A 25,200-nucleotide genomic window follows, 5' to 3' on the forward strand; every position below is an offset into this window, starting at 1 on the left:
GAGAACGCTATTAAAGTGTGCAGTTTTGTCTCTATAAAACTTTAAATGTATAAAATTGCTAGGAGCAGAGGTTTAATATTTGTAAACAAAATGTACTGCAGGTTCACCATGTCTGAAATTGAAAGCTCAATCTCTCTCGCAGACTGGACCTAAACTGTCCGGTTTCTGTGGCCTTTTGTGAGGTTTGAAAGCTACTTGAAGAGCTCTTTTTAACTGATAGAACATGATCCTGTAACAATGTACTGTATAAGGCCATCCTTAAAAAAAAAAAAGTTTCCTGTCCACCAGGTGAGCAAAACCATTTTCAGTAGGGAGGGAGGGTTTTTTTTTTTTTTTGGTTCTGTTCTCATTTTGAATAGATCTCTTAAGTTCTCCTACAGATCTGTCAAGGTCATTAACAAAGTAGGTAATGAATTTCGCATAACAAAACTCGAAAGCTGTTGGTAATCTCAGATGAATCAAGATCAAACGAATTTTCCCGTAACGGTTTGTGATGGTCCGACACACGGACTTTTTGTAGTTCTAAATCGACCATTAGGCCTAGTTCGGCTGAAATTACACTATTAAAATGATCACCGAATGATTTGTTTTTCTGAATCTTTACTATTTTGTTGTTCGCTAGAATACCATTTTGCGATTTCACACTTAAGCAAATGTTTGAAAACTCCAGATCTCCTTCCTTCATGGTGGCTGCCATTTTTTTGTGCCGCACGGCGCATGCGCAGAGCTGATTCGATTCTATATGGGGTGTTCACACGGCAACTTTTACTCCGGTGTAGCACCGGGGCTGCCCCGGTAGAGCGTTCACACTGTACAAAGTTATACCGGTGTAGCCCCTGAAAGCTGCTTAAACCGGTGCAAATCTAACCCTGCTTGGGAGGTGGTTTAAGAAATTTACTCCGGAGTAAATGCTAGTTTGCAGGGCAGCACAGATATAAAATGAGACGTCTGAACGCTACAGGGGTAGACTCGCTACGCGTGAGGAGAGCTGATTACATACGGGCGTTGCATAACTTGCATCCTGGTATGTTGCGCTTCCAAAATGGTGAATATCAACAACAGAACTGCGTGTCTTCCAGTGTTGCCAGATTGGGCGGTTTTAAGTGCATTTTGGCGGATTTGAACATATTTTGGGCTGGAAAACGTCAGCAGTATCTGGCAACACTGGTGTCTTCATCCACGTTGTTTTCCCGGCGCTTGGTGATGCCATGACAGCTGGGAAAAGGAAGTGCATTTTCACGCATGCGCATATTTCATTTCCGCGTTACTATCATATAGCATAGTCGCAAAAACTGCCGTGTGAACGCAAGTGGGGCTGCACCGGTGCTAACACGCTTCTCTCTAGTAAGCAGGTTTGTGACGTGTGAACGCTCCACACAATTTATACCGGTGTAAGATATATATCGCAACAAAATACATCGATGCAAATATGTGCCGTGTGAACACCCCTTATTCTGCACAGAATGCGTAAATGTTAAGTTCGATTTTAGATTTACGAACCCGAAAAAAATGTAGAAAAACCGGAGTTAAAAATAATTTCAACCGCACAAACGGCACTCACCCGGCCGGTGGACCGGAAACGGAACGTTTTTTAATAATGGCCTAACGTGTTGGAATCTGGAGCTGTTGGACTTCACAAGCGCAGATGATCACGCAGGCTCTCCACAAAAGAACGCAATTGCATGACCAGTGTTTTCACTATATAGCTTTAAACTCTAAGGGTTGTCGTTTTTTTTTTTTTTTTTTTTTTTTTTTAAAAAGTACAACTGCACTGCAGACATGGAATACTGATTGTGGAAATTGTGATTTTACCATGTGTGGACCCCCCCACCCCTCAAATTACCATGCATTGCATCATGATGTATTTTTATACCCTTAAACTAGTGAGTAAATCAAGCCTTGCATCAAATTGTAGGTGGCTACAACTCTTGTGAAGAATCATTTCGTGTGCCCATACCGTACATTTACTGACCAAACACCATCTACTGTCCTGATGCATCGAGGTTGGTTGGTTGGTGTTTTCCCTAGTGTACAAACACCCAGGGATTGGGGGTGGTTTTTTTTTTAGTTGGCCCAACATCAGGTCCTCTGTGGTTTTAGGCTTCTTGATGTGAATAATTTACAGATCGGTGGTACAAACTCGCACAGCCCACTCCTTTGGCTCATTCTTGGGGTTATCTGTCTTGGCATTCAAGGCAGCATGACATTCAGTTCTGGGAAAAACCTCCAGGCAACATCTGCTTAGTGTCATGATGTAATGTGTATAAATTGTGTAATGACTTTTTGCTAAATCTTATTTGGTAATCCATGTCAAGTTTGCTGTCGAGCCAATTCTTGGGCCCAAGGCCCTTTCGGTGTTCCTAATGTAGAGATTTTGTCAGAGTTGGTGACCTCTCGCTTTTTAAAGACCCCCTTTAGTGACTTTTTTTTAATTAAAGGGGGGGGGGGGGGGAGAAACCTTGTGACAAATCTAGTGACCTTTTCAGCACCCATTAGGGACCTTGAACTCGATTCGGCTCACATCATAGCCATTCTTGTGAGGAGTTTACGAAGAAGGTTCTTTCAACTGTGTAATGCCAGACTTTTATGCTTGTGACTGATCACTACTGTTTGTCCTACCCACTTACCTTTTCAATTCTTCATTTTCCACTTTTTTTTTTTTTTTTTACAGGCATTTAGCAGACACTCTTATTCAGAGCAGCGTACAACATACCCAAAGCAATCTGGGGAGCAGTTGGGGGTTAGGTGCCCTTGAGCAAGGCACCTAACCCCCAACTGTGCCCCAGATTGCTCCGGGTATGTTGTACGCTGGTATTTCCAGGGCCAAGCCTCATCAAGGGGACACAACACTGCGGCATGTCAAGATGAGGCTTGGCCCTGGAAATACTGTTGCGTCATGGCTTAACAAGCGAAAGTGTTTGTAGCTCCTTCCCTCAGATGGACCTTTTTTGAGAACTGGACTGCTGACCTGGTTTGTGAGGGTATTTGTACTGAAGTTGCCCTTTTTTTTTTTTTTTTTAATTATTAAATTGCCCTACCCATAGACACCTACAGAGTTGCCAGTTTAAGCATAGGCCACAACCGGACGTACGATGGTGGGTTTTTTTTTGTTGTTTTTTTGGGGCGTTTCCCAAATCGCTGCTTTTTTCTTTTGCTTCTTTCATGGAGAAAGACGCACGTTTGTCTTGCAACCTGAAAAAAACGTAAGCGCCTGTAGAGTGTTTGACATGACAAAGAACCTCTGCGGCCAGTCTACGGCTCGAAAATCAGCACGTCACACGCGCGCCCTCCGTGTGTTTTTTGCACGTAGACCGGCCGTAGGAGCACGTATGGCTGGTTGTGACCGAGGCTTTATTAGGAAACTCTACCGCATGGGTTATTTTTGTAGGTGTATAGTTACTGTGTATAACAAGTGAGCAACAATGGCATCAAATCCACCAAATGATTGATTAATGGAGAAAGACCATCAAAGAAGTAGATATTTGTTGGGTGATGGACCATTCACAGGACAGCCCTGACATGGATGTAGTAGCACGAAGGTATCTCATACATGTCAACCTTTGGTCAATCAAACCTGTATAACCAACCTCCAAAATCCGTATTTCCCTTATAAAATCCGTACAAGATGCAAATTAAAATAATTTACCTAAAATTTGAATGATAATTAACAATGATATATCCCAGTTACTTTTTATTCAATATTAATAACAATAAACCTTCAGAATGAATACAAAGCTCCAATGTTCGACAAAAACAGTGTTATCAGCATAGTTACGAAGGAAATACTTCGTTGTTTGGAGACAGGTTTCACCGAGCGGCTATTATGCGCGAGACTTCATATTAGCCACAGAGTCAGGAAAATCTGTTCGTAAAATTACGTTATAATGACCAAATACAATGAAAAGTATTTTTCCAGTCTCACCTGTGAAAGGTAATCCCATGTGATCTCGTTTGGACGGTAAACCTGTTGGTACAGTTAAACGCAGCACATGAATGAGGCATCTTTATTCTCGGCTACTGTCTAGACGCTATACCAGAGACGGTTGAAGAATCTCCACTTTGCCACATCCAATATGGCGGCGAGGATGACGTATGATTCTACGCAGAAGGCGGCGTCTATGTTTATATGTCTATGACTTCACGGTTGGCGGGATTCTCGCAATGCAGTGTGCGCATGATCAAAAGTGGAACGAAGTCTCGCTACCACAAGATAACGCGCGATTTCATAAGACTCTTTACTGGCCGTCTGTGGTGTACAGTACGTTTGTAAATTTTATGCGCTTTTTTTTTTTAAATCATCGTGGGAATTGATTATAGCTCTAAATAAATATTGAAGTTTTTTTAAAGAATCCGTATAACTTTATTTATACGCCCGTATACTACGTTTATTGAATCAAATCTGTATAAAATACGGACATTCCGTATAGGTTGACATGTATGGTATCTGGTACAGTAACATTGCTAGTGTTTATATAATGGTGCACTTGCTGACCACTTTAGGCCCTCTTTTCTTGATGATCCACTTTGTAGATGTCCAGTTGGGAGGATTCTGAAGAGTAACCTCAGGAGTGGTACTGGAAAGCTGTCTTAGGCCCTGTCCACACGGCAACGGATTCAGGTGACTCGGATACAATTGCTTATCGTTTAGGCCTGGCGTCCACACGGCACCGGCGTTTTGGGTGCCCAAAACGCAATCTTTTTGAGAACGGGTTCCAGAGTGGAAAGATCTGGCAACGTTGCCATTGTGAAGTCGTCTGGATGAGTAGAATGGATTTGTTTATGATGACGTCACAATCACATGACTGAGTGCTTCACGCCGGGTAGAAGTGTAACGAACTCGATGCGAGTTGTCAACAAATCCTATAACTTGGTTCATGAAACGCGCTTACAAAATATTTTCACTGTGAATATTTATTGTGTAATGGTGCAGAGAGAGAGAGAGAGACTCTGCCCTTAAGGCAGAGTCAATCCCGCCAGCAAAAATAGGGAAAAAAAGGAGCGATCTCACCTTTTCAGATATTGGTTTAAGTCCTACAATACATTCCTCAAAAAGGGCGTAGAAGAGCAAATTAATCCATCAACGTGTAGCATTCAATTTATTCCGGACCATTAAAGACGCTGCCTTCCGCGTAGAATCATACGTCATCCTCACCGCCATATTGGATAGGTCAAAGCGGAGAATAAAGATTAGCTGCGTTTAACTGTACCAACAGGTTTACCGTCCAAACGAGATCACATGGGATTACCTTTCACAGGTGAGACTGGAAAAATACTTTTCATTGTATTTGGTCATTATAATGTAATTTTACGAACAGACTTTCCTGACTCTGTGGCTAATATGAAGTCTCGCGCATAATTTATGCGCATGCGTACTTACTACTTCTATTGTTCTGGTGTCTCCGAAGGGACCGTCTTACAGCGCCCCTAGAGGTGTGGCATGTGTATTGCATCGTTTTCAGCAAGCGTTGCGTTGCCATATGGACCTGATATTTTGCTGATCGTTGCCCATTTGGACGCGATATATTTTTAAATAACATCTCGTTGTCGTGTGGATGTAGCCTTAGATTTGATAACGAATCCATTTGCAGGGTTCCCCTGGGTTCTGAAATATTCTTTTTTTTTTTTTTTCCTCCCTTGAAAAATAGTCATAAGTAGTGTTCATTTTTTTTTTTTTTTTTTAGTCTGTGTGGGGTCTCTCTCTCTCCTTAGTTATCGACCTTAGTTATGCGATCTCCAATATGAACGGAAAATGACCCAAAAGTGTCCCGCATGCGCAAATTGACACGTAATAAGCACATCTACGTAATACGTAAACAAAAAAAAGCGCACTCTTCAAGTTTGCAAGTAAAGCATGGAGATGAGGCGAGACCTGGCGATGTGGTTTTTGTGGCGGCGGCGGAACTCGCACAATAACCTGGTATTGTTTTCCACCAAAGAGGTGGGATTGGCTAACGCAGAATAGTGACGTTTGTCTCTTGTTGATGACGTGTAGGTCGCATGAATGCGACCTGTCCGGTCAGACTGCAGTCGCATGTGAAAATAACGGATATGCATCAGAATTAGGACCACATATCCAAGTGGCCTGGGTTGCATGTGGGAAAAAAAAAAAAAAAAAAATCGGATCTGTGTCGTTCAGATTGTCGTCACCAAATCGGATACAGGTCGCATATGGGCAAAAAAAATCAGATATGGGTCGTTTCAGGGTGCAGTCTGAACGTAGTCAAAATAAACTTCTTTAGTTTGAGCTTTCTGAAGGTCATTTTAGCATGGAATTATTCAGAAAGGGTATTGCGGCTCCCTTTACTTCAAAAGAGAACTTGGTTTAAGATTGAACAGAGCCAAGAAGAGTCTTGGAACAACCAACAGTGGAAGAATCTGAATTTCCCATCGATTTACAAACCAAGCATTATTATTATTATTTTTATTTATTTATTTTTTTGTTCATGTGTTTAGCAGCTAAAAGACCAGAGGCCAAGTCCAGTTTTCCTGGGGCTTGTATTTATTTCCCAGGAGATTGGCATGGCTGGGTTGGGAAGGTTATATCTAACTTTTACAAGATATCACCTATACACATGCAAAGTTTATCACATCTTTTGTATTAGGGATTTTTGCACTGCTCTTTTTTTAAGTTTGTCATTCGCTTGAATTTCTGTCTCCCTCATTACGGAGTTGTCAACACCAGTAATGTCTCAGGAAACTGACGCATGTGCTGATGGACTTAAATTTTGCTAATGGTATTTGATCAGTTTAATAAGAATTTCTCACTTGTATCTCTCCTTTTAGGACCACAAAGACACCAGTTCTCATTATCTGTAGCCGCTTTATCCTGTTCTACAGGGTCGCAGGCAAGCTGGAGCCTATCCCAGCTGACTACGGGCGAAAGGCGGGGTACACCCTGGACAAGCTGCCAGGTCATCACAGGGCTGACACATAGACAACCATTCACATTCACACCTACAGTCAATTTAGAGTCACCAGTTAACCACGGGGCTCGAACCTGGACCTTCTTGCTGTGAGGCGACAGCGCTAACCACTACACCATTATGCCGCCCCAAGACACCAATTCTAATGCCGCTTTTCCACTACCAACGCGGCTGAGTCGTGCCGTGCTGAGTTGGGCTGAGTCGAGCTGAGCGGGGCTGTTGGAGTTGCATTTCGACTACAACCGCGCTGAACCGTGCTGGCTGGAAGTGGGTGGACACATTGGGTGGAGTTAGTGAAAGTGGGTGGACGTCACGTGATGTCGTTAAGCAGCGCAAACAGTGACCTCCGTGATCTTTTAAGCGGTAGTCTCACGACCCGGATAGTAAACAATAAACATGGAGTCGTTAGTGTTGCTGGTCTTGGTGCTGTGGCTTGTCACCGACAACACCAACAGATACTGGCAAGAGCATATAGATGAGGCGAGGCACATAAGGCTTCAGAAATTCTCGTAATTCTTCTTCCGGGTTTACAGATCCCAGCGTGCTCGCGGGGCGTGTGTTTGCATGTGAGGACACTCCTCCTCACCAATCAGTGCACAGGGGAGTGTCTGCTCACGCCCCTAGCCCCACTCGGCTCGCTTTGGCTCGCTTCAGCCCCACTCCAAAACAGTGCGAGTTTTAGGGGCTAAGCAGGGCTGAAACGAGCCGAGTCGTGCTGTTCTTTGGTAGTCGAAACGCGAGCCGTGTCGGGCTGAAGTGAGCTGAAAAAGGTTAGTGGAAAAGGGCCATAAGCTACATTACTACATCGTTCAAAATCCCAGATGATGTCCAAGTCAGTTGTTTTCTATTAATCCTTGGATTGACCCTTTGGAGGGTCAAAATACCTGGGGGCCTGAGTGATGGGGTCTACTAACGCCACAGGAACTCAACATGTCACGCTGCCCAAAATATGGAGTCCTTCAGTTGCTTGCCTGCTTGACAGCACTTTCACTCTGGGGTGGCTTTTTATTTTATTTTTTTTAAACCAACCCCTGTATTACTGACACTGTCCGATGTGTTTGGGGAAAGTGGTGGCTTGGAGTGTGCCTCCCCATGCCCGTTTCAGCCCTTAAATCTTCAGTGCTTGAAGAAGCCCGCCCAAAAAACTGTCAGTTTACTGTGCCATTGTTTTGTTTGGTTCACACAGATAATTACACCACCACACCAGGTTGATTTTAAAGGAGAACTGAAGTCACTTTTAAACTTGCTTTATTTCTTAACATGTTTATTCAACTACGTTTTCGGTTTTGGTAACCTTTTGTATCGTGACTTGTATTGGCAACTAATTGCAATTAAATCTTATACTTATCGGCCTGTTCGGTTTTTAGCCATGTTTTAGGGTGTTTTCACACCTGGTCCCCTTTAAAGGAACCAGACTCGGTCCTCTTTAAGTGGACCAAAAAGTGAACCAACAGAAAAAGAACTCCAGTTCTTTTTGTGTTCACACTGAATTTATTACAAAGAGGACTGGGTTCTCTTTCTGGTCCAGTTAAGCTTTGATGGGGCCTCAGTCCTCTTTCTGTTCACACCAGGTCCTCTAGAGCCCTCGGACCCCCAGTGCACGGAATTCTGGGTAATTTTCTCTTGACTCAAAATGTGTGCTGCCATGCTTGCCCTGCTGTATTCTTTGATCAAAATAGTGCAGATTAAGGAAAATAAATTTATTCCGGCTATCTATGAGCACAAAACACGGCTGGTAAGTTCCAAAAGGAAGTTGAGTTTCCCTGCTACAGTCACGTGACCAACTGCGGCAAACGAAGAAGGTTAAACTACAGTGAAAAAGGCGAAGTGAACCCGGTGCGCTTTTTGTTCACAATGCGCAGATTAGGCGAACCGTACCGTTGATTTTTAGCGAACCGTACTGAGACCACCTCCTGAGGTGGTCTCAGTTCGGTTCGCTTTAAAGGGGTCTGGGTACGGTTGGAGTGTTCACATATATGCGCAAAAAATGCTGAGTCATCGATCTGAGTTCGGTTAGATGGCTGAAAGGGACCAAGTGTGAAAACACCCTTAATGTGGTTCATTTGGTCCACGGCAGGCATCACTTATCCACGCGATCTTCACGAGACTTGTGCGAGACTTCGAAACGTGAAGTCAGTGCCGCCGTTTTCCAAATGAAATATTGCACAAACGAGTTTAAATGACGATTACTGCTTACTTTTTTTCCCCAAACGTTCCTGATTGCTATCAGAACAAACACAACTTTCGGCTTGATTACGTCAGCATTCGAAAGAGTCTTTTGGCAGACGTCGGTCACTTTGATTTCCGCTGTACATTTTACTTCCGTCCTACGATGTCTCGCACAGGTCTCAACGAATCTCGTTTGCGACCATTGCTTTGACATATGGACTGATATTATATATTACAGAGCATATTTCAAACACTCATAAGTTGCTATAGCAGTGACAAAATGGCGATCAACAATGCATTCCTATATTGAATAAAATGAGAAATAGAATTTTGATGATAAATTTGCCTTCAAAAAGATGCAGATCAATTGGCCCAAAACTTGGCACTCATTTGGTCATTGTGTGTGTGCGTTTGGGGGAGGGGGTTGTGTTGTGGGTATTTGTTTTAATTTATTTTTGTCACAACCACATGCTCATTGTTTACACTCTGGCTTCCCACCGTCTCTTCACTGGGGTTGGATTTCGGCAAACGGTGGGGTTTGTAGAGGGATTTCTAGAAACGATCACTTGTGAAAATGACGGGCATTCGTCACTGTGACAACTGCTAGTAATTTTCTCTTCATCGCTGATGGATTATGTTCGTCAATGACGAGCGTGCCAAGCGCCAGTGGGAGCCCTGTGTTTTGTAGTTCTTGCGTAGCTGTTAATGAAATTGAGAAATGAAATGCTCCGATTAGTCACGTTCCTCCTCTGTTCTGCGTCTTCGAGTTTTGCACCTAGGTGCGGGTAGGTTGTTTTTTTTTTTTTTTTTTTTTTTTAAATCTCTTGAGCAGATGTGTGGTGCTAATGATCTGATGGGATTTTGCTGTGACTTCTTCTTGCATCCATGTTTTAAACTATTTTCAGAGCAGTGTCTGAAGGTTTTGACTTTTTAAGCCTACTAGACTCAAACAGGAGTGTTTATTTCAGAGTTGCTTAATATTGACCTTTTGTAGTTTCTTAGGAAAGGTTTGTGTGTTTGGAGTGTGTTGTGCAACAGCAGCAGCTGGGTTGACTAGATTGCCTGCCTGTCTGATTTCATCACTTTTTTTTTTTTATAGGAAATCCAGTCATCTGGACAGGTTTGTGGGAAGGGAAGAACTTCTTTTTAGATGATTAGGGTGACTTAATGATTTGCCAGACAGGCTGTATGTGTGGGTTAGGAGTGCTGAACCAGAATTTGAACACTGTTCACAGCTCACTTGATGCTTTCCTGCAATTCAGGTTCTTTTTTTTAATTCTCAGAATTGATTGCACAATCTAATCATCATGCGTGACTTTTCTACTGGTTTAAGTGCTTATGTTTCTCTTTTCTCCACAGAAGACCTTGTGCTGCTGTCCTCTCCTGCATCACCACTTCCTCATGAAATGGACCAGCCTTTCCTGATTGGCTGAGCCTCTTTTCTTGCGCCAGGCCAATGAGGTAACCCTGACTGTGTTTGGTGATGCCGGTGGCACTGCTGTGATGGGGCAGAGGATCTCGGGTGTGGTGAAATCTGCCGAGGAGTGCGAGGAGGCTGCGCTGGCATTGCAGGTGGCCCTTGGGCGGCATGGACAAGGACACCGGCTAGGCCAGCCATTTTCACCGCGCCTGGAACTGCTGCTGGACATGCCTCCAGCAGACCTTGCCACTCAGCTTGAGCATGCTTGGAACCCTGATGACCGCTCACTCAACCTGTTCATCAAGGATGAGGACCCGCTGACTTTCCATCGCCATCCGGTAGCGCAGAGTACGGATTGTGCGCGAGGTAAAGCAGGTTTCACTCGTGGCCTGCATGCCTGGACTATCCGGTGGCCCATAAGACAACGTGGCACACATGCTATAGTCGGGGTTGCAACTTCCCGGGCACCGCTTCATGCTGTCGGGTATACGGCACTTGTTGGCAGCGATACAGAATCTTGGGGATGGGATTTAGGGCGGGGCAAACTTTACCATGACAGGAAGAACCAAACGGGGCCAGCAGCTTCATACCCATGCAGCCAGAATGAGGAGGACGAGGACACCTTCTCAGTACCTGAGGAGGTGCTGGTGGTCTTGGACATAGACGAAGGCACACTAGGGTTTTGTGCTGATGGTCACTTTCTAGGTGTAGCCTTTCGGGGCCTCAAGGGGAGGAGGCTGTATCCAATCGTCAGTGCCGTGTGGGGCCACTGCGAGGTCACAATGACGTACATCAACGGACTGGAGCGTAAGTAATGAGTGAATTTCTCCAAGTGTCTTTTGGAGGTTTCTTTCTCTAGAGTTAACTAGGCACCCACAGCAGAAGAACTTGTGCTAGAGTGTAAAGTCAGTCCTAAACTAATGTGCTGAGCGGTATGTGTATACAGTTTTAGTTGATCTCAAGATTTAGCAAAATGTTGCTCAGGTTGATCTTGTCACCATCTGCAGGTGATCAGTAACTCAATTGAACATCAACAGGAAACACTACACCCAGAATCTATGCAATCAATTTTGTGCCAAAATGTTCATACAATACTTTTGAAATATCAAACAAAAACGACAAATCAAAATACAAAAAAAGTCAATTTTTTTTAGACTGGCAAACAAATTATTCGTGTAATCGTGCAAAATATCAGTCTATTACTCTTCAGAAACCTTTTATTTTTGTTCCGCGTCTTTCTCAGTTTTGTTTGACGTAATTTATTTTGGTTGCGATTCCAGCTTTCTCGTTTGCGCTCCCTGACTTTTTGCTTGCAGTTTTGGCACAAACTTGACGTGTGGGTGGGCTGTCCAGGAACGCATTCCCATTGGCTAACTTGTGTTTGACTGACAGCTACGCTCAGCCATTCCCTACTCGGATTTTGGCGGACTGTTTGACGAGTGACCGATCCATTGACGGTAAACAAGGATAGAGTGGACTTCAATGGCGACTATGATGTTGAATTAATTCAGTATCAGTCGCCACTGAAGTCCACTCGATCCTTGTTTACCCTCAATGGATCGGTCACTCGTCAAACAGTCCACCAGAATCCGAGTAGGGAATGGCTGAGCGTAGCTGTCAGTCAAACACAAGTTAGCCAATGGGAATGCGTTCCTGGACAGTCCACCCACACGTCAAGTTTGTGCCAAAACTGCAAGCAAAAAGTCAGGGAGCGCAAACGAGAGAGCTGGAATTGCAACCAAAATAAATTACGTCAAACAAAACTGAGAAAGACGCGGAACAAAAATAAAAGGTTTCTGAAGAGTAATAGACTGAGATTTTGCATGATTACATGAATAATTTGCTTGCCAGTCTAAATTTTTTTTTTTTAGTGCTGTCAAGCGATTAAAAATATTTAATCGCGATTAATGTCGCGACTGTCATAGTTAACTCGCGATTAATCGCAATTTAATCGCACATTTTTGTCACATGAAAAACCATTGTAATTCTCTGATCAGCATAAAGTGAATGGGCTTGCTTTGTACCAATGGGTTTTTTTTTTTTTTTATTATTGCAAAGCATAACGTCTTGACACGGCCACTGCAAAGTGAAACCTAAGCCGAGCACCATGGCTCTTCGTTCCGAGGCACAGGGCTAGCAAGAGAACCATGAGTGAAGTGATCTAATGCTTGAGTTAGTCTACAACTCTAATCAGAGAGACAGGTTACACAGTGACGGTAGGCTTGACATGCTTGATTATAATATAAAGTACACTATTATATTAACTTTAAGTTGTTCGTTGATAAATATTGCACTGAATCTGATCTTTACTGTTTCAGCTCACTTAACACATTTTGTACTTTTACACTTTCTGCCTGTTGATGCGTCGCGCTGTCCAATCAGAGGCGGCCAAATTTGCATATTACGGGAAGGATTTCTGGGATAGCATCGAGTTTACAGTTCAGAGGGATCTGGCTTCTTTAGACGCTGTCTTCTTAAAACTGAATAAATATTTAAAAAGAGCCAAATGAGCCAGTCTTTTGAATGGCTCTTTTCAAAGAACGGATCACAAAGATGCGGATCCCATCAAAGAGCCATAAATCCCATCTCTACTAGCGTGCCCTGCCCGCGCTGGTTCTTTGGGGAGGAGGGCAGAGGACTCTGGCTGTGCGGGGCGTAGCATTACAGTCTAGCTGCCATCGGTTTTCTAAGCAAAGTCTCTGTTCCAAGTTCCTGGCAGTTTGAAAAGCTTATGAAAAACCTACATGTCACAGAGCGTTAATCTCGCGATAAAAAAAAAAAAAAATTCACTGTTAAAATTGAGTCAAGTTAATGCGATAACGTGACATTTTTGACAGCGCTACTTTTTTTTTGTATTTTGATTTGTCGTTTTTGTTTGATATTTCAAGAGTATTGTATGAACATTTTGGCACAAAATTGATTTCCATAAGAATCTAGACAAAGAGGGTGGTGATATTGGCATTTTTCTGGTTGGAAACTTGAAGTGAGGAGACAAACATAAGTTCAGAACAATGAAAAAACTAAACTCCCTGCTAATGAAATGTAAACCGAAGCTTTTCTTTTCAAAACGGCTACATCTTGGTAGCTTATGCATACTTGCATCCTTCTTAGTGTATGTAATGCCTTTTTGTAATGCGTTAAAATGAAATATTAGTAAAGACCAAAATGAATTAATAAAGCGGGAGGAGGGATTTATAAATTGTTTATTACCAAGCACAAAACTATCGATAAATCACGGCTTCTGGATCCCAGAAGGCGGCAGCCTCGCCTCAGGGCCAATCTTACCCGACGTCGCACATGGAACCCTGGTTATTTGGAAATTTCAGTTCCTCTAACTTTGTGCTTGTTTACTCGCTGAAATTGGATATTGTTGAAGGAATCTTCCAAAAATAATGATGGGAAAGTGCTGCATTGTGTTTGGATGTTCAAATTCCTATACAACAGGACGTTCAGTTCACGAGTTTCCAAGAAAAAAAACAAATATAAAGCGACTGTGGGTGAGGTTTGCGCAAATGAAGCGGGCGGAGTTCGCGTCCCCTACTATAATAAATCTGATTCATCAAGTGTTCATCAGAATGACCACATGGGAATTATTGGAGCAAAAAGAAACCCACTGACCTTAATAAATGACATTTGATCTGACATTTGGACAGTTTGTCGATTTCCCCAATATATAGAATACATTATCTCACACACCAGAGGCACGATTATGAGCAACGTTTACACGCTCGTGACCACGATCAGATTATTGTATCTGATGCACTTTAATGGGAAGAAAAATGCACGCGCAATCATTTACTTATTAACTGAAATGTTAAATGCTCTCAAATTGCAATATTGCAAGACTTGGTTGTTCTCCCCACCACCACCAAAGTTTTGTTCAGGAAAACATGATGAAAGGTAACCAGTGTTCTGCACATCTCTATCCATCTCTCCATCTCGCGTGCTACAGAGGAAGACGGTCATGAACTGGCAGTTTCTTGTCTTGGGGGCTCGAAAAGAGAACCATTTACTCCGGGAATATCCTTGATCATCTGCTCCTTCATATGATGTACAAGAATCCCAATCACGATTAGAATTCTCTCCAAAACATGGTTCCATACTGAGACTGGTCAAACCACTGCTGTGCGCATGAACGAAATTGATACCTGAATTGTTACACGTGACGTCACGCATCCCTTCGGAGTCTTTTGGTTCAGTCTCAGCCGTGTCCGTGAAAATCGGCTGATCTTATTGATTTTTCTGTTAATTTATGGCCTTGTAGATCTGCTATGGTGCGAGAACGTGTGATCAATCAACATAACGATTGTTGCATTGTACAAGGAAAAAAGTAGCATTTATACGGAAGCCGAGAGAGGCCCTTCATATAATCCTTTTTTTTTATTTTTATTTTTTTTATCCACCTTGTTATCCCGAGATGACGACGCAATTAATTCAGGATCTCGAGAAAACACCACAACTAATTCGAGATCTCGAGTAAACAGCTGAGAAATGGTTCATTCAGGTGCGCCGAGACTTGTGATATGCTGACTTTGGGGCTATTTCTCATTCTGTATAGACGCAACTTTGGTCATTAGAATGTCTGGAATAATCGATCACCTAATAAGGCAATATTTTGATCAGGGGTTGACACAGGGAGAGATTGCATCAAGTCTTTTAATAAGGGATAATTTCAAAATTAGTCCGCGGCACCTCCGCAGAAGACTGGCCCGGCTTCGTCTCTACCAACAGAGATCGCACGGGAGGACACGAGCCAGTAATTCCTTTAATCTAAAGCCGCCACTATATAAGACAAGTACCTACCAGGCATCTTTTTTTAACCGTATTGTTAAATTATGGAACCGTGTCTGTAGCGCAGTGGATACTTCCATTGCCTTTTCTAGCTCTGCCTCTTTCACTTTAAGTGTCAAGAAATTAATGTTTAAGCACCTGGATACTTTCTTTGACCCGGACTGGCCATGTACATGGATGCTTGCGCCAGGTTGTAACTAGTTTTAGACACATTAATTGAATTTTTATATAATTTTACTGCTTTTGTAAGGCTAAGGGTTGCACCCAGCATGGGACTTGTTCCCGTTCGTGCTCACCCTTTTGGGCTAACTTTTTAATTTTAGTTTGTTTTTTTTTCTTTATTTTTGTAAGTGTTAATTTCTTATTGATTGTAATTTTTTGTAAGTAGCCCAATAAAGTTGTTTAAAAAAAAAAAGATAGTGATCCAGCTGAGATCATGAAATAATTGTTGTTTTCTCGAGATCCTGAATTAATTGTCGTTATCTCGGGATAACAAGGTGAATAAAAAAAAGATTATATGAAGGGCCTCTCGTGGCTTCCGTACATTTAAAGGCATTGCATACACTTAAAAAAAAAAAGTAGAACATCCAGTTTATTTTAAGTAACCATGAACATTTGGAGCGTCTTAAACCCTAAAATCATAGTCAAGTATGGAGGTAAGTTTCCAATATAGCAGAGTTAATTTATAGTTGAATTGTTGATTGAGGTTTTATTCAGAACGTTTACTGGTACCCATACTAACTGTTAGTGTATCATCATTAAACTAGCGTTGTAATATCTCTGACTTGATGCACCATAAAGCACCTTTTATTCACTCACTAGCAGTACTAATCTTCCCATCAGCAGTCTACCCTCGAGCTTGGCGTTTGTACCCGCTGAGATACAATCTTGGTTGGTCACAGAATATGAAAGGCACGGTGTGCGACCACGGACTCCGAGGCGATTCTAGAGTCTGTTGTCGCCCTAAACAAAAATTTCCAAGGGGCTCTTCTGACCAGTGTTCATCACCAATATGTTATAAATAATCTGACACCAATGAAAAATGTAAGAAACCAATTTTTTTTTTTTTAAATTCCAAATGTGAAAATACAATGCAGTGTTTTCCCCAGGGGAAAAAAAAGCCCTAAATTCTGGCATGATAACACAGACAATCAAGTGCCAACGGCGTGAAGTGAAACTAGGGGGGTGCGGGGGCATGCTCCCCTGGGAAATATTTTGAAAATAGATGCTCTCTGGTGCATTTTCAGGGTCTCTGAGAGGTTTTAGATACATGATTATAGGATAGGTTTTACCAGTGTTTCAATGATTTCTGACCTAAATAGTATTAATGTATACATATTTGAAATTTCACCTTAAAGTTCAACATGCAAGTTAAACTGTTTTGTTATAGATTACTGAGGTCTACGATAGATTGAAAATCTACAGGGATCCTTTAATTATCTACGGTCAAGTAATGTTGTAACAAAAATGTGCATGAAAATATGACCAGCGGTTTGCTCCATCTTATGCAATCCAGTGAAGAGAATCGATCATCATGACCTCCTGTTGATCACAAAGGGATCTGAACCTAAGAACTGCCACCTTAAAATAAATTGCTGTATTACTATAACTGTAATGATTTAGAATGTTTCGATGCAATTACCGTAATACATGTATAACTAAGATGCGCAGAAAAGTAAGGCAACTGCATGTTATAAGGTTTAAATTTAGGCACTTTATTAAATGGACTAGATTAAGATTAAAACATATTTAAAGGAAAAGAAAACTAATTCATACATTTTAAGTTTGCAGAAAGATTATGTATTTCAGGGCTGTGAAAATTCCGCGAATTTGGCTGCCAAAAATATAATTTTAGTAAATCATCTAATTTTGCACAAATTGGGGGGGGGAGGGGTTGTTGTCTACCGACCGCTAGTAGTCTCGTACAGCGAGTGTCACCGAGCCGGCAAGTCTGGGAAAGAGCCTACCGCAAATTGTTCTTTCTGTAACGACATTTGTAATTTTTTTTTTTTTTTGGTATCTTTTTTTTTTTTTCCTTTTGCGACAATGACAGACCAGTTTACGGCATTTGTGCCATGCTTACAAACCATGGCGCGAATCTTGTGTTCTTTTCGTTTTACCATTGTGTTCTTTTAAACACGCTTTCGATATCAACGGTTTTGAAAAGGAGAATTTCGCGGTATGTCTGCGTCACGGAGGGACATCGTTCAGAGGGAGGACGGTGAGACCGATGTCAAAAACATTGACAAGGAAAACGGCATCAAAAATCCATGGAATTGGCGATGGCTGGAGTTTAAAGTCGGTAGTGAATATCTCCATGAGCACATACGGAAGATAAAAGAACCGGGGAAAGCTTACCGCATCTTGTGCCATCAGGATGTGAAGTACGGTTCTGGTGGAAGAACACGTTTGGTTGACCATGTTGAAGGAAAAAAGCATGCAGAATTGGTAAAATTGAAGCTGTTGAACTATAGATTACCAGGTAGACCATCTTGTTCACAGTTATGTAGTTTTAACTTGTTATTGTTCATAATGTTCATTATCATGAATATGTAATGAAAGAGAGACCAAAAGAGCAAGGAAAAGCCGTATAGAAAGTCAGAAAGAAAAGAGTAGGCTTTCTAAGCTGAAGAAACTGCTAACAAAGAAAAGGAAATAAATTAGCCTAGTAAACTAGACCCACCCACCTAGCAGCCAAAAATATTTTTGCCTAGCGAGTGGGTCTAGCCTCGCACCATATAAACAAAAACACCCCGGGCATCAAATCGTGCCCGCCAATCACAACGCAAGGTTTTTGTTTGGATTCTTTGGGCGGGCTTTTGCAGGAGTGACGACAAAGCTGCGCGACGCTGGAGAAAGCACAGCAGGAAAGATGGCTACGGCTAGTGAACAGCGCGCGTTTGACTCCGCTTTGGAATCAGTTTTAGAAGAATTAGACTTGGAGTTTTCGTTGAAACATGAGCAGGAAGAGGCTCTCCGCTCATTCCTTTTCAAGAAGGACGTTTTCGCTGTTTTGCCGACCGGCTATGGCAAAAGTCTGATCTACCAGCTGGCTCCGCTCGTAGCCAAAAGGATGGGCTAGTTTGTGCAGTACGAAGAATTAATAAACAGCTTTGAAACATTACTTTTTGATTGTTTCTTATTTTCCCGTTATTTTAAATTTAAGGGAAATTATTTCACCAAACACCACTAAATAAAAACTCTCAAAAACAGTTTAAGCAAACCCTTGAAAAACACTTGGAAAAAAAAAATAAGTGTATGTTAAGTATGTGGTACAGACTCCAAACTTGTGGTCATTATCTCCAAACTTGTTAATATCTAGAACCTGTTTATTAATTAATACGCATTTTGAAAAATTATTTATTTCAAGGCCTCCCCCACTGCTTTCTGTCGCTCTGACTACGTCACAGTCACTGTTGCGCTGATTGGTCAGAGCGTTGGCCTATACGCACAGAGACAGTTTGAAAGACAGTGGGTTGTTCCTCCTACCCGCTTCGGAAATGTCTACGGATCGAGGCCAGACTAAATATTCACATTTAGTCTGGCTTGCCAGGCTAGAAATAAATATTGACTTTGTATATAGTTTTTGACTAGAATCTGTCTAACATGAACAAAGACATTTTGGTATTGAATCAGTTCAAAAACAAGAACATTAGTGATCTATTATTTAATAATCAGTCTAGAATTTCCCCCCTGGAAAAGACATTACGGTACCCAATGAATTGATTCAAATCGACACAAGAATGAGAGTGAATTTACAATATGAGGTATGTTTATTGATAGATTTTCATTCTTCAAGTGAACCCTCATCAGTTAAAAGGTAAATCGTTCAAATTGTATTATTTCAACATAATGGTTCAAATTAAATGGCATGGTTGAGAAAATATTTGCTTTCAGGAGATGCTCCAAATCTATCAATATACACAAAATCTGTTCAGCTTCTGGGGCCCTGCAGCCCCCAGACCCCCTGCTAAAATTGTTTCCTTTTTTTTTTTTTTTTTTTTTTCTCCATTTCTATTTCAGTCCTGGTATTTATAAACACATTCATGAATGATAAGACTAGGTCAAACTTTTGTGATGAAACTCAATCAGCTTTGTCTGTCTGGTGGGGGACGACATCAGCAGCCGATGAGATCGCTTATAATGAATCGGAAACTTCCGGGATTTTTTTTTTTTTTAATTTATCTTTATTGGCCGGTTTGAACACATGATCTTGATATAGCCAACAGATTAGTTTGTTTACATCATACCACGCAAACATGTTACTTTGACAGAATCAACACAAACATTGGAAAAAAAGACCGCTTGTTTAACACAAATATCAATTAATATGTAAATGGATCTGTTATTTGCTCTCCTACGTATGTAGTTACTTGTAGGTAGGAAATTTAACGTATTGGTATAAATCTAAGTGTATCAGCAGGCAGAGCAAGCGTATCGGGCCCGATACGCTAAAACACTTTGGGGAAAACCATGCAATGGTAATAAATAAATAAGCCCTCGGGCCCTGACTCTCGGGGGGGCCCCAAACATTTGCCTGTTGACAAGCTGCACATCTGCACAGACTGAATCAGCTTCCTGAATGTATTCAGTTATGAAGCAACTTATTCAGAATACATCCTGAAATGCCTCAAACAGTAAATGGCATTTCGAGCATGAAGATGGCGGTTCTTCACAGCTATTCAAGTATACATTTCTAATTCAATCAGTTGACTGTGAAATCCAGTCTGCTGATCAGACATTCATTAAAAGGGCATTGTGTAATCTGGACAGCAGTAACATTAATTTCATAAACCACTGAAGCCGGAAGGGATGCTAAAGCAAAGTGACGTTAATCATTCAAAGCTGCTGTTGCAACTTGATTATCAAAAAAATAAGCGCACTTTCTCAAAATATAATTATTTACCTGCATTACAGAAAAGAACAAAATGTCTGCAGAGCCCAGGGGCTTAATGGTGGTCTTTGACCCATCTGCACTTACTGCTGTTCTCCAGAGAAACTAGGTGTACGGATTTTAAAGTAAAATGTTTAACACCACAGATCAAAACATTCTGACACACACCCGCCAGCAGCAATTTTAAAACCATGTGGCTTTTTTTTCTTTAAAAACCATTTTTCATGTAGTCTTTCAAGCCTGACGCTTAGCCTTTTTTTGGCCAAGTTCAGTGATGAAACATGCTGATTCGCAAATGAAAGCTAATTTTGCAGGGGGATGTTTGACTTGCAAATGGCCAACCATATTTACACCCCCACTATTTTGAGAACAAAAACCCTCTACCATCACTTTTTTATTCAAAATTTTATGGCATCACAGCTTTAATTTTTGGAAAACCTGGTGTATGAAAGTGTGGGTCGTCCTGTTTTGATTAGAGCATGTGATATGTGCACAGATGGTTAAGAAAAAGTGCTATGTATGAACACCTGCCTTACTTTTTGGAGATGAAATTGGCTGTAATGGACAGATGGCATTTTAGCTATAGCTTATTTAGTACACAAGACCTCTGTGGAATAGAGTAAATATGTGGCAGTTTGAGAACCAGTGATAAATTGTTGCAATCTGGTTATACGTTCATACCTCCACTTTAACCCTCTGGGGTCTGAGGGTATTTTCTGGCGCTCTTGATTTTGGCATGCTCAGATTTTGTCAATTTCAACAAATCTCAGCATTTTCAAAGTCATATGACCTTTTGTGGGCGGCACGGTGGTGTAGTGGTTAGCGGTGTCACCTCACAGCAAGAAGGTCCGGGTTCGAGCCCCGTGGCCGGCGAGGGCCTTTCTGTATGGAGTTTGCATGTTCTCCCCGTGTCCGCGTGGGTTTCCTCTGGGTGCTCCGGTTTCCCCCACAGTCCAAAGACATGCAGGTTAGGTTAACTGGTGACTCTAAATTGACCGTAGGTGTGAGTGTGAATGGTTGTGTGTCTGTGTCGGCCCTGTGATGACCTGGCGACTAGTCCAGAGTGTACCCCGCCTTTCGCCCGTAGTCAGCTGGGATAGGCTCCAGCTTGCCTGCGACCCTGTAGAACAGGATAAAGCAGCTAGAGATAATGAGATGAGATATAAAAAGCAGTTGTAGGACTGTGGGTGGGTGGGGGGATGTGATCTTGCTCATTGTGACAAACCGTTTTGGTCATTGTTCGGTCTTAGGAATTTATCAAGCACAAACTTTTTAAATGTGTTCCTTTGATTTGGACAACTAACTGGCCATCAAAATTTGTCCTATTGTTTTGGGGTAAAGGGTTTGCAGTGGGAGGGGTATTCAATGAGAAGAGTAAACACTTCCATTCCATTCAAAGAGAAGAGTGAAAACACTTCCATTGCCATCTCTTAATCCCATGTGTGTTCCAGCACGGTTCTAAAGCTGCTTTTTACAACCGCTTCATTTATCTGGTATTTGACTCTATTCAGTGTGTCTTGAAATTAACTCTGCTCAGTTTAGAGCCACAACCAACTCCTTTTATGCAATTATTCTAATTTTGCTCCAACTCCAAATTTTACACTCTAAACTTTGAATTATAGCAAAATGAACTAACTATTTTTGAGGAAAATGCTTTTAACTCTGGAAAAATTGCTGTCATTTTTCCTGTGTTTGCACAACAGTGCACGCATGCACTACCGTTCAAAAGTTTGGGGTCACTTTGAAATGTCCTTATTTTTGAAAGAAAAGCACTGTTCTTTTCAATGAAGATCACTTTAAACTAATCAGAAATCCACTCTATACATTGCTAATGTGGTAAATGACTATTCTAGCTGCAAATGTCTGGTTTTTGGTGCAATATCTCCATAGGTGTATAGAGGCCCATTTCCAGCAACTATCACTCCAGTGTTCTAATGGTACAATGTGTTTGCTCATTGCCTCAGAAGGCTAATGGATGATTAGAAAACCCTTGTACAATCATGTTAGCACAGCTGAAAACAGTTGAGCTCTTTAGAGAAGCTATAAAACTGACCTTCCTTTGAGCAGATTGAGTTTCTGGAGCATCACATTTGTGGGGTCGATTAAATGCTCAAAATGGCCAGAAAAATGTCTTGACTACATTTTCTATTCATTTTACAACTTATGGTGGTAAATAAAAGTGTGACTTTTCATGGAAAACACAAAATTGTCTGGGTGACCCCAAAGTTTTGAACGGTAGTGTATCAGCCGATCTGCTAATAATAAATAGAAATATTTACACTTCCTTGAGTTGCTCTTCAGCTGGATCGAGTCAGGTTTATTTAAAAAAAAAAAAGCTCCGCTCATCAGTGTCAGTTCTCAAGATTGAATGGAATCGCTGTCCTGAATCATGAATTGATTTGCTGTTTTGAATCATGATTTGAAGCACATAGGATGTTCTCATCCTCCTTCAACCATTTTCCTGCAATAATCAGAGGGTAAATAGCCAGTTTTGGGGAGGAAAAAGATGTCAAACCTCACACAATGACTCCCACTTTGATCAGGTTGTTGGATAGCTATGTGCTGAAGAGAATTGTGCTACGGTTGAACTCCATGCAAAAGATGCACCTTTCAGTTCAGGGAAGTGTGTGTGTGTGTGTGTGCCAGACTGCTATACAGTGCAAATGTGGTGCTCAGTGTTATTAATAGTTGTCTAACAGTGATGTTTCATTTTCTGCAGCTGAGCCTCTGCCACTGATGGAACTGTGTAGGAGAGCAGCTCGCCAAGCTCTGGGCCGACATCGCATCCACCACATCCGGACACTTCCCCTGCCCCAGACTCTCAAAAACTACCTGCAGTATCAGTGAGGGCGTCGGCCATGTGCGCACGCGCGCACACGGCCCTGAACTACACCACCTGTGACCTCAAAGCACAAACATCTTCCAGGCTTTTTTTTAAATGAAAGGCTCCATTTACACCTGAGTGAAAAGAGCAGTATGTATTATTATTTGCACCCGGTTTAATTCTCGCCTGCTACCTAGTATCCCCATGGCGGTATATTGGGTTAGCTTCCTAACAAACTCAGCTCATTTTGAATTGCACATTGCAATAGTGAGCCTAATGTTAGTTAGCTTGCTCAGTGAACTCGGCTAGTTACAAATAGCTGCTGCTGAGAAAGTAGAACAGTTTAAAAAGCTAGCTTAGCTTATGTACTGACTATATTGCGTAATTAAAGCCAATATTATTTGCTACACAGTGCATCAAGCCAAAGAGGAAGAAGAAAGGCGAGTGATTGTCGTCATGCTCTGTGATTAAGTTTGTGATCGGCAGATCGAGATTATTTTAAGATTTCAAAGATTAGTGGTCTTTCTTTGCTCGTATAAGGAGGTCTGTCACTCGGTGGAATCAGGATGTGAGGATTTTGTGTGCATGCAAATGGTTGTATTGTGTACATTTTAGCTGGTTGCAAAAACTTCCCTATCTTGAAAAAGCACAACAGAGTATGGTGTCTGATTTTTGACCCTGGTGCTATGGACCATGTTTTTACAATATGTTTGGGGGAAGGGGGCTTGGAATGAGTGTCTTCCATAGATTTTTTTTTTTTTTTAAATATATAAATGATCTATGAATTATTTTTAGTGCGATTTTTTTTGTAAAAGCAAAGTCCTCCATATCATGCACCTAGACACCAGGATTCTCCCCCCCCATTATTATTATTATTATTATTATTTTATTTTTTGGTGACGAGCGTTTAAGGATTTGCGTGAGTGGTGATTGTGTTCTTTGAAATGGTGCGGCTTATTGTGTATGAGTGATGCATTTTAGTTTTGGGCTAGGAAGTGATGCTGTTCCAACAGGAAGTCCAGGAAAGGCCGTTTATACAGAAGGATCTAGGGGAAACTGGGGATGCTGCACTTGCTGTTACAACGTGTTGATGCGTCCACCATCTTGGAAGGGGCCGGATTGGATCGTAGGACGATGCATGCGTGTCCTGCTCACATCCACAGTAACTCGCACTGTTGTACAGAGGTGCTGCACATCACAAGACATCTATGCACAATAGAGATTTTAAAACTGCTGGGAGACTGGAATTAACCCATGATCACACTGGTCTTTTAATCTCCTCCCCATTTATTAACAGCTGTAGAATAGATCAATGTAGAAATTCCAATGTAGCAATTTAGTTTTGCTTACATAATGTCAGCTAAAACTCTGCTGGTTTAAATTTTTTTTTTCATAATCACAGCAACTCTGTTTAAATGCATCATGGAGCGTTTAACCTCACTCAGCTCAAAACCAAATGGCGGGTGGAATCAAACCTGACTTGGCCACTTGTTTTTGAGTCAAACTGGCACAAATTTTTATTTTTTCTTCTTCTAATGGGGATGAGCTTCAGGTCAGACAAACTTTAACAACACGTCACATTTACATTTTTGGAAAGTCTTTAGTTTTAATTCACACACTAAACTTTACACAACCTGGAAGTCGCCCCCTCCAATATGGACACTGTGTCTGGTTTAGCCCAGTGTGGCCTCTACCTTTTTTTTTTTTTTTTTTTTTTTTTTTCATATCTGATTTTTAATTGTAAATAAAATTCACACAAACCAAAAAGGCTCTGCTGTTCTGTTAACTGATCTTGCGCGCACACTTTTATTTCAGTGCTGCTGTTTAGAGGATCATGTTGTAGAGCCCTATGGCAGGGTTTCCTCTAATACCCCCGTCATGTGGTTCTCATGGTGTTGGGTTTAGGGACTCCCAGATGCACAAATCTGAGTAAAACCGATTTGGTCCGGTCCACGTTTTTCAGTCCGTATCTACAACTGGTGTAAAGATATTTATTTGAAGCAATCGTTGGTGATTCTTGTCCTTTCTAGTTATAAGATCAGAAATGATTTAAAAAGCATATATAATTATGCTGAACTGAGCCTACTGAAATGCTGATGTAGTAGAAATTGATATTTAATTGGATTTTGGTGTACAGACACGAATAGCAGTAATGTTTGTTACAGTACAGGAGTCATTG

At 41.6% G+C, this 25,200-nt stretch overlaps 1 protein-coding gene across 4 annotated transcripts in view; it reads left to right on the top strand.

Moving 5' to 3' along the window:
* spsb4b (splA/ryanodine receptor domain and SOCS box containing 4b) overlaps positions 1-24,758 on the top strand; it is a 59,895-nt gene extending 35,137 nt beyond the window's left edge. For 2 of the 4 annotated variants that reach the window (XM_060898173.1, XM_060898172.1), the window contains 2 exons: positions 10,452-11,319; positions 22,917-24,758. In XM_060898173.1, coding sequence (XP_060754156.1) covers positions 10,596-11,319; positions 22,917-23,044 — 852 coding nt within the window. In that variant the 5' untranslated portion in view covers positions 10,452-10,595 and the 3' untranslated portion in view covers positions 23,045-24,758. Of the gene's footprint in view, positions 1-4,530; positions 4,619-10,191; positions 10,355-10,451; positions 11,320-22,916 lie in introns of all 4 variants that reach the window. The other 2 variants (XM_060898174.1, XM_060898175.1) reach the window with 2 other exon arrangements.
* The last annotated feature ends 442 nt before the right edge of the window (positions 24,759-25,200 follow it).

Source organism: Neoarius graeffei, chromosome 17, assembly GCF_027579695.1.
Source record: "Neoarius graeffei isolate fNeoGra1 chromosome 17, fNeoGra1.pri, whole genome shotgun sequence".
NCBI classification, from domain to species: domain Eukaryota; kingdom Metazoa; phylum Chordata; class Actinopteri; order Siluriformes; family Ariidae; genus Neoarius; species Neoarius graeffei.